Source organism: Pagrus pagrus (assembly GCF_965226575.1).
Source record: "Pagrus pagrus genome assembly, chromosome: 5".
NCBI classification, from domain to species: Eukaryota; Metazoa; Chordata; class Actinopteri; order Spariformes; family Sparidae; genus Pagrus; species Pagrus pagrus.
The window spans coordinates 25,405,540-25,415,828 of record NC_140189.1 but is presented as its reverse complement, the minus strand read 5'-3'; the positions used below and the strand labels follow the sequence as shown (position 1 = coordinate 25,415,828).

The window sequence follows — 10,289 nt, the reverse complement described above, 5'->3', positions numbered from 1 at the left end:
CTAATAAGCCTGACTGCTATTCAACACCAGCGTGTTATTGGCTGCACACTGATGGCCCACTGTGTAATGGCGCATGTTGTGCCATTACTGTCTGTAATTGTGTGACAGAGTGTGTATGTGTGGTGGGCTGGTGTTTAGGAGTGTATTTGTTTGTAACATATGTGCGTCTGCGTGCACAGATATTTACTGTGTGTTAGTGAGACGAAAGCTTGGAGGTGCGTGGTGTAATTAGTCAGGTGTGTGTGTGTGTGTGTGTGTGTGTGTGTGTGTGTGTGTGTGTTTCCAGCAGTGATCCATATTATTGCTGAAAACTGTAAATTTTAATGTCTCCTCAGGGGGCATGTAAACCCTGTGGCTCAGCTGCAAACCGAATCTTGCCCCTTGGCTTCACTTTACCATTCAACTTGTCCAACTTCAACAAGGTAAGCAAGAGTCTTAGACTGAAAAACAGCAACATCAGCAATGTTGTTTTCAATTTCCCAAACTGTATCAGACATGTATGGCTGCTCTCAACAGGTTACGATGAATACGTGTTTTTTTTTTTTTATTACGTTAATTTTCATTTGATTTGTTTTCCCAATAATCTCCAATGTGGTGACTGAGGCATGACTCATGTTTTATGGTGAAGGGAAAGGTGTGGTCTTTTAAACCACGCCAGCAGCACGGCTCTAGGGATGGCAATGCTGGTATGTTGGTCCGTCCACCACTTTGGTCAAGACTAAAACACGTCAACCACTTTTGCTGTATTGGCATGAAATTCAGTCAACAGAGGATGAATCCGGATGACTCTGTTGATCCCTGGCACAACCAGCAGATCCAAGTGTTCACTCCAAGAAAGATAACTACAACAATAACTATAAATAGATTGTTTTAAAAATCTTTCCAACTCAAGTGGTGTCCACACCGCAACTATAAATAACAACGACAGTGGGGAACGACATTGTTGAGATCTGTTGAGATCAGAATTTCAATCAAATCAATTAGCTTGAGTTTGGGGACATTTTTCCATATTTATAACTGTAGCCTACCGCTTTTATGTCAGCTAATTGATCACATTCAAAAGTATGAATTAAATTTGTTTTCAAAAAACAACAACTCTCATAGCAGAGTACTGAATTCTCCTCACCCCTCTCAATTTTGAGGAATTTCATAAAACCATTTCCTTGTGGTTGGTTTTGTTTGTTCAGTCGTGCGTGACTGTTTACCAAACTTTATTATTTACCAGTGTGGATGCTCACATTATTATTATTATAGTTCTTGGTGTGGACGGCCCTTCATCCTGTGAAATATCTCAGAATCTGCTTGATAGATTGGCACAAAATGTTTTTTTTCTTTCTAAGCCAATGACAACATGTGAGACACTGGACACAAACCCGTGTCTCAGGTCCAGTGTTTTGTCCTCCTTTGACTCCAGTGCAGCATATTTTTCCTGGATTAGATAAAACACTACAAGTAAACATAATCCAGACAGGATTTATTTTGGCTCCAATACATATTTGGAAAAGCAATTCAGTAATGTCTTAAATTACTTTTTGTTAAAACAGTCGTTTTCATGTGTGACCAGATTTGAGCAGGTAGCAGAGTAACCAGCACCAGATAAGGTCGGTTGAGCAGCTAGCGAGACATAAACAGACTGTGACAAGAGGGGGGAGAGTAACATGCTGACACCTTGACAGACAGAGACAGGTAGATGGGATGATTTATCAAGAGGAGTCGGTGAAGGCTGGGAACGATAAAATATGGAGAGAAAGAGTTGATTGAATAGAGTGAATTATAGTGAGACAGTGAGTTATGAAACAGAGATGGAGGGAGACACAAATAGAATGAGATGAGGAGAGAGACGGTAAGGCGGGGTGGATGATGGAGGGAGCGAGGGAGGAGTGGAGGCAGAGGGTAAATGGCAGAGACGGGGTGAGAGCAGGGAGATTAGGGTGGGTAATCCAGGCAGGTCTAAAAGCTGAGCTTTTAAAATTTGGGTTAATACCCCCAAACCTTTGTTTTGTCCCTGTGTTCCTGCGATGTGCCATGTGCTTGTTTCAGTGTGTGAATCGGGGGAGAAATATGGCCACGAGGAGAAACATCTGAGACTCCTATCTCCATCCAAGACCAGCTGTCCAACTACCAACATCTTCTGTCCTTCACACATTGTATCTGTGTCATTCTCTTCCTCTTTGTGACTGACTCTGTCCATCTCTTCATCTTCCTCTCCCCTCAGTCTCAGACCAGACCATCCGTCCCTCACTCAAGCATGCAGCCGCAACGCAATTAGTTGTTTTGAAGAAGAAGAAGAACTGGCCTACATTTCTAATTGACTCGAGAAAGCCTCGCAGAGAAGTGTGAAGAACAGTGGATAAGCAAACAGCACCAGCCTGACCTGAATCAAATGCAAAGAGCTCGCTCAACCGTATCTTTTATTCATTTCTTTGACCTCAGCCTTTTTATCTCCATAATATTTAAAACAAATTTCTGCTGTAGCTATTTAGCATTTTATCACATTAGCGCCTTTACTGTTAACAGGCAAGTCCAAATCAATTCACCAAGGACATCCACAGCCTTTGTCAGCCACTACAATGAATTATAAAAACACTGACTGACTGATTTTAGATTGAAGCAGTTGGGGAGCGTAAAGTCAGTTCAGTGCAACTCTTCTTTCCATCAGTGGAGAAATTACAGTAAGTAAATGAAGCAGAATTACTGTATGCGTTTTTTGAATGACTCACTTTTGACTTTCCGTAGCGGTGTCACTGGCGTTTTGTGTTTGATTGGATGTGATTGTTCATCACATAGGCTTACAGTAACTCTCACGCTGTTTTGGTTTGTGTAGATTAAAGAGAGACTTTAATAAAATAGCGGCGTATCACGAGGATTAGACCGATATGTCAATCACTCCAACTCACTTCCCCAAAAAAACTTGTAAAAAAAACATCCAGTCTCTGACAGTTGTGTTTATCTGCTGTAGAGAAGTGACAATGGTGGATTATAACACCGTTTTGGCAGCAGGAAAAAAAATAATTATACAAAACAACAACAAAAAAAACACAAAAAAACAGTACAACTTTTATATAGAACAACTTCTCAAACTTATACATAGAACTTTTTTGGACACTTTTTCTGTCTTTGTGTTGCTGTAACATCTGAATTTGAGCTTTGGGAGATGGATAAAGGATTATCCTATTATAACTTTTCTTATCCCTTCGGCAAAGCAGAAGTTGTGAGCACAGCATCAACATATCATCACGTTTGGAGTTGATCTTGCAAACTTGTTAGCAAACAGATGCATATTTATACATCCAGTTGTTACGGAGCAACTTAAGCAACATTTGGAGTCTCAATTTAGCCACTTGATGAATGCTAGTCCATTATTTACTCCTCATACAGCTCTGTTTTTGGTCTCTACCAAGTCCTGATGGAAATATGTGAGTGATTCCTTTAAAGGAGACATATTATGCTCATTTTCAAGTTCATAATTTCATTTTGGGTTACCACTACAATAGGTTTACATGCTTAAGTGCTCAAAAATGCATCAGTTTTCTCATACTGTCCAGTGCTGCAGCTCTGTATTCCCTCTCTGTCTGAAACATTGCACCAACATATTAGCTCCTGTCTCTTTAAGGCCCCCAGTCTCCTCTGATTGGTCAGCTCACACATGCCTGACCCAGCACCGCTAACAATAACAGGACAGCTCTGCTAAATCAATTCTTACGTGCCAAACTAGCCGCTAGGCAAACATTATGCAAATGTGTGAAATGGTGACGTAGTGTGATGTCACAAAGTCACGGAATTAAAGGTGGGACTACAGACGAGGCGTTTCAGGAGCAGTGTTTTCTGTGGGAGAAAGGAGCTTCTGTTGTCCTTTTTAACTTTCAATATCTTTTACATGCACAAGAACCTATATAAAAGACTGAAGGACAGGAGAGAGAAAAAAAAGCATAATAGGTTTCTTGTAACTCAACATTTTCACTTTATCCTTAGTGTAAATTAAGTTACAGCCACGTTCAGGAAAGAATTGAGTAGAAAAAGCAGCTCTTACCTGTTGTAAAGGAGGATGTCAGGGGTCCACACCTGGTCTGAAGGGAATCGCAGGTTCTGGACACCGGGGTAGTTGTCTGGATTCCAGCTCAGGTAGATGTCTGTCCAGTACTGAGACAGAGAAAGAGATTTTTTTTTTTTTTTTACTAGACTTTGGCCTTTTTTAAAAAGGGTTCAATAACTCATGCTCTGCTTTGTCTAGTTGAATTAATCTAATTGGACTTTTAAAAGAAAATGGCACATTTGATGGAAAAGATATGGGCTGTATCTTGCCAGGAAAGAAATTTTAAAACATGGAGGGATGAAATGATCCTCACACTATTGCTGTTTTCAAAATCTAACAGAAATAAAGTTATCCAGTAAATAAAGTTATCCAGTAAGAAAGGTATAGATTATTACTGTCAACATATTTCTAACTGTGCAGGCATACCCGATGGCTTTAAGCAGTCTATAACGATTTTGAGCCAACTAGTTACATTCAGTACAATAAAGCCACAGCGGCTGTGGATCCAATGCACAGATAGAGCTTTAATTTAAAACCAGCAACAGGCATAATGCCCTGTAACTATAAATGTTGCGCAGAATAATTTGGCTCCAGGCTGTGGATCCATCTGTGGATTGTTTTCTCCTGTTGGCATTAAGTCCATTAACAATCAAGTTGACTGCCACTTAAATACGCTGCACTCTTCCTCCCTCTTCCTCCTCCTCCCATTTGTCACACTTTCTGCTTGACAATCTGCCTGAAGTGATGTTTTCCTGAGTGTGCTGATGCCAGCATCGAACATCGCAGCGCACACAAGCAGTGTCTCTCACTCGGTCAGCAACAACTAGTGGCTGAGGTCCAGTTTTGAGAGTTTTAATATGGAACTTAACTGTGAGAAAAAATAAATAAATTAATTGCAGATAGCTTAAATGAGCAAACTGCACTGATGTAATAATATACGGTAAATATCAGACTGAGAGCAAAAAAAATGAATGAATCTGGCAAATAACGTGTAACTCTGGATGTGCACAGTTAAGATTCAGTGTCATCATCGAGCGCTTAATGTAGTGGCACTAGTAATTTGAGAAACACAGTCATAATGAAGGATAATTGAGTAATAAAATCCAAAATATAATTAAAGCACATTAAGTTGATAATAACGTGCAATTCTCAAACTCTGACTCACCAGCTGCAGCCAGGCGTTTGTCATCAGCACTTGGTTCTTCTCATCCTGAGAACAAAAAAAAGGAAAAGTAAGTTTTTGTTTTGCATACGAGAGAACAGCAGTGTAGATCTTTATTTAAAATATTTCAAAAATTGTCACCTGCAACTCTGCATTTATTTTCCATCTCCACATCACACCAGGCATTGTTTAAAAGTGTAAAAAAATATAGGTCTGTTGAACGTTCTCACGGTGGAGCCATCTAACAAATTACACAACCCATTTAAAACAGCTAAACTACTGTAGGCCCAGGTGGATTTAAACAATGGCGATGAACTGTAAAATGTCACGCTGGCTCCTTTACAAAACACAATGAAACAAATCAAACCATATTCATAGGAAAGGATGCTCTACGGAGTGTTTTTATCTTCACTCACCAATGCACAATGAACAGATTCCTAACAGGTTTATGTGTGGCTGTTTACTTATTTCACTTAAATATGTTCTTTAAATAATAATAAACTGAAAAAGCACTATTATAATTACACCAATTACCAAAAGGATTGAGCTTAACTGTATTGTCCATGAAGGGGGTGATGGCAAAGAATCATCAGCAGTAAAATAATGTAAAAATAGTGATTTCATTTATATTTTACATGTAAATTATATGATTCATAAGTTCTGTTTCATGTTTTATATGCTGATTCCTTAGTGAGAAAATATCCTGGTTAATTTCCACCTGGATCACAGCACTTTAGCTGTTTTAAAGCAATAACTATAAATGTCTTTGTATAAATAATTTATGATTGTTCAAATAAAGATAATAAATCTACAGATTTTGAAGATTGAAGCCTGTGTCTTTACCAAGAATGAACTTCAGAAGTGTTTTCAAAGTGCCCATATAGCATTTGGGAAATGATGTCTCTCATATTCTCGCTGCAAGGTGAAATTTGCATTTCTGTGAGCATCAGACTTTCTGCTCCAAGTGAAAAAGTCAGAACAGGGACGCTCGCACAGAGGAGGGGAAGGCTCAATAGGATCAAAGAGGTTCCCTGTTTTCAATGCACTGAATCCATTTATCTGTTTTTCTCGCTCTCTTGTTGTCCTCTTTCTGAGCTTGGTGCTGAAAAACTTTGTTGCAGATATTGCAAACCCATCTGTAATGTCATTTGTGAATGCAGATGACCCAGATGATCGAGAAAAGAGCAAAAGTCACAGCTGAAAGTAATAACTGGTAATGTGTGTCCCTTCAGACATTTCTGATCCCCCAGTGGTGTGTGTGTGTGTGTGTGTCTGTGTGTGTGTGTGTGTGTGTGTGTGTGTGTGTGTGTGTGTGTGAATGTGATTTATTTGAATGATGAAAACAGAATTGTGGGTCGCATAAATCTCATAACCTGAAAATATTAACTTCAGTCACCTTTTCAAGGTCAGAAAACCAGAATGCCTGCAGCTACAGTGGATATTGAGCATACATTAAATATACTGTACACACTGACTGAGATTGTGCTCGTGGTTCATTGGTTCATACATTTATTTATTTAACTGTTTGTATTTTTTTGACAGGGACAGTCCCTGTCTGTAGTCCTGAGATAACATCTCTGTTAAGAAAATTAACACTATAGTATGAAAAACACAGTTACTGTCATGACTTGGACTTTTTGTGGCCTTTTTTTGTGTTTTGTTGGTTGTTGTGTGTTGCAGAGGTGCTCTGCAGAGGCTGGGTGTGTTTTTCTCTGTGGGCTGGAGTTGCTTCCCTTCACACACCTGCAGTGCATTTGTTCAATCAGCGCCAGCTCAAGTACTCTGGTTTTCACTCCACTCGCTGCCAGATGATTTTGTCCTCTGATGAAGATATATGGTCTCTCGACAGTCTCTAGAGTTTGACTTTGCCAGTTGTGCATCGTTCCTGTGTTTTGTCTAACTCTGACTCTCCTCGACTTCTTCAGTGATCGGACTATCCCACCGACCAGCTCCGCTGCCACTCCACCACCCAGCCTCCAGCACCTCTGTCACCAGCCAACACCTCACTGTGGATCCTCTGTGTCACATTCACCTGAGCCCTCGGCCTGCGACACTGTGAGTCTCCCCCACCTCACATGTGGATCCACCCGCCGGAGCCTGTTCCTTCTTCACTGTCAACTACATGTTGCTAAATAAACTTCCTTATATCTTCTACCTGTCTTGCTCCTTTATTGGGTCCAGTACAGCATTCTACTAAACAGTAACAGTTACATATGCATTTATGTGTGATGGTTATATGATTGGGTTGATTTTACTGATATATATATTCAATATACTTAAATTATGAGAAATATAAATTTTAACCTTCCCGTATTCCTTGCTTGACTTGGTCTGATGAACTGAAGGGTTAAGTTACTGGTAAATGTTAAATGCAGTAAAATGCTTCATACACATGTTTGCAGCAGTAATATTAATCCAAAATCATCACAGTAAAACAGTGACAGAAACCATTTTCTGCATAATTTCTACCTACTTTTACTTTTACATATACTTAAAGTACATTTTTGTAATTCTAGTTAAATAAATTCTTCTTTTCAAAGTGTTTTCTACGCAGAAGTTGTGGTACTTTTACCTTGGGAAATAATCTAATGACTTCTTTCACCATTGCAGAGCAGTATTCCACATTTCTACACCTCTATATCTGCCTACACTAGTCTCACGTTTCAATGCCTTTGTTTGTCATCTGCGAAAACTGTGTGTAAACATCAGATTTCCACATCCTGAGTAAGTAAACGTGTGCCTCCAGGTCATAACTGAGCTATAAAATCCTAGTGCAACACGGATTGTCTCTCCTGCGGGGCTGCTGATGGCGCTGTCAGGCGAACACTCAGTCTCGCTGGACCACTCTTCATCTTTTGTTCCTTCCGATTAAAGCAAACACTAAACTTTCTAAACTTTGATCTTCCGTTCCAACATGAACGTGTTTGTGTGCGCTTACCGAGAGACACCTGGAACCTGACCTAGAAACATGCAAGCATCAGTCAGTCGACGTTGTTTGCTGATGAATAAATGAGGAGAATGACCATCTGTGTCTTCATGGCAGTGAATTTACAGTAAACTAGCACACCTCTGGGCCTCTATACATCAACTAATGCTACGTAAGTTAAAATCTTTCTCCTTTTTATTTTGTACAACATTTTCCCAACCAATCATGGGATTCTCCTCGAACAGTAAACTGGCCTCATAACCACAGTTTCTAAATTAGGTTTCTTGTCCATTTAACTTGAAGCTCGAGAGAATCTGACTCAAGCATTCATCCCTCTCCTCTTTCTCTCAGACGGATGAGAACTCCCAGAAAACAAGGACAAACAACCCTAAAACTGCCCCAAAGAAAAGCAAGAGGCCCTGTGGGAAGAACAAAAAAACTGGTATATCTGTGTGTTCTGACAAATGAGGGCAGACATCTGGCTGGTATGAAACTCGTTTTTTTCAAGGCATTTAACACACTAACATGTCTGTAAACTGTCTCGTCTCTGTGGACGGGCTGGCTGATTAATGCAAACTGTCTCACGGGTTTTTCTCGGCTCTCTGGGGGTTAATGAGACGCTGAAGAATTTTTACAATTTGAAGAGTCATTAAAGATAGTAGACCTGGATTGATTTCTGGGTCACTGGCTGAGAAAGAGGACAGAGGAAGACTGGAAAAAAAAGTTTTGACTCCTCTCATCTACAGAAAATACGGATGAGGAAAATAAACAGGCAATGTAAACCCATCCCTAAGCGACTACTTTAAAGGAGCAAGACATTTAGACATACTGAATGACGCAAGAGGCTGCAAAGATATTGTGAGACATAAAATATGTCCTTTTGGAGTAACACATTAATGTGTTCAAATGTTTATTAGACACCAAAACACTACACAACAGGTCACACTACACACAGACCAAGTTTTACAACTTTAGAGTCATGGCAGCAATTACTTTTCGTCACGATTGCGAGTTTAACAGTATAAATACGGCGTTCATGCGACAAGGAATGAGTGCTTGCGTGTATTTGTGTATCTGCAGAAGAAGTTGAGATTAGTTCAACTTATTTTGCCAGGCAACCCCCCCACGTTATTTCGTGCGGGTCCACTGAGGGTCTGAATGCAGCCAACACTGCTTCAGTGGAGCAGCAAGATGACGGAGTATCTCTGCAGATAAACAAGCACGCTCAGCCAGTTTTCCCTCGATGAATACAGATTCAAATGAAAGGAGCATCAGCGTTAAAGGAGTGCTCGAGTTAAGGTGAGGTCACAGCCAGTTCACTTTCAAGCGTGTCCTCAGCTGTAATTGTGTGTCCCAGTCCAGAGGGTCTTTATGTGATAAAAGTCAAACAGCAGAAGTGCATTACTTCCGCCAACATTTAACAATGTGCCATAAACACAAAGCTGCAGCCTGATGATGCTGCTTATTCCACGGATACCCACAGCTTCAAACATGCACACATTTCACACACCATCAGGGGACAATATAATACAAAAGTAGCCACACACAAAATTGAATGTGGTGCTCAGATAAATACCAGACTTCCTACATCCTTCACTTCCCAAACACAAACATAAAGAAGTGTCAGAGGTGTCTCCCTCACCACGTCTATGATCTGCAGCAGTGTGAGGCCCAGCTCCACCAGGATGGCGGCTGAGTCATTGACCACAGGTCTCTCCAGTCGGTTGTAGTTAGCCAGCAGCTCCTTGTACAGCCTCCTCTGGTGTTCTCCCTGCAAGGTACCTGTGGGGGAAACATGGTTTGCGTGATGATTGTTTTTAATACAAAGCATCCTCTGCTTTAAAAATCAAATTAAGAAAGGGTCCTGACTCAGAAAAAGCTGGGAAGTGGTTCTTTTAGATTATTCTGTCACACATAACCAGCAGCAGTTAACACATATTTCATAGTTAAAGGTATTGTACCACCCTTCAGCCACAACAGATTGTCTCTGAAGGTCACTCCTTGATTTATAGACACAGTCTCTCTGTCTGCATTTTTAACCATAAATCTAGCGCCGGGTGAACGATGTTCCGGGGCAGGATTTAAAAGAAATTGCTCTCAGTGTTTTGGCGTGGGCGATCCCTTTACTGCAAATTGTACTTTGGAACATATTCTTGTGTACTGAGGCT

General features: G+C 40.4%; 1 protein-coding gene across 1 annotated transcript in view; it reads right to left on the bottom strand.

Annotated features, from left to right (window-relative positions):
* The window catches only part of LOC311257598 (neuronal acetylcholine receptor subunit alpha-7-like), a 23,093-nt gene extending 13,246 nt beyond the window's left edge, over window positions 1-9,847 (bottom strand). The window contains exons 1-3 of the mRNA XM_084353320.1: window positions 9,764-9,847; window positions 5,199-5,243; window positions 4,031-4,140 (exon numbers count right to left, since the gene is read on the bottom strand). Of these exons, the coding sequence (XP_084209446.1) occupies window positions 4,031-4,140; window positions 5,199-5,222 (134 nt within the window). The 5' untranslated portion in view covers window positions 5,223-5,243; window positions 9,764-9,847. The remainder of the gene's footprint in view (window positions 1-4,030; window positions 4,141-5,198; window positions 5,244-9,763) is intronic.
* Window positions 9,848-10,289: the final 442 nt, after the last annotated feature.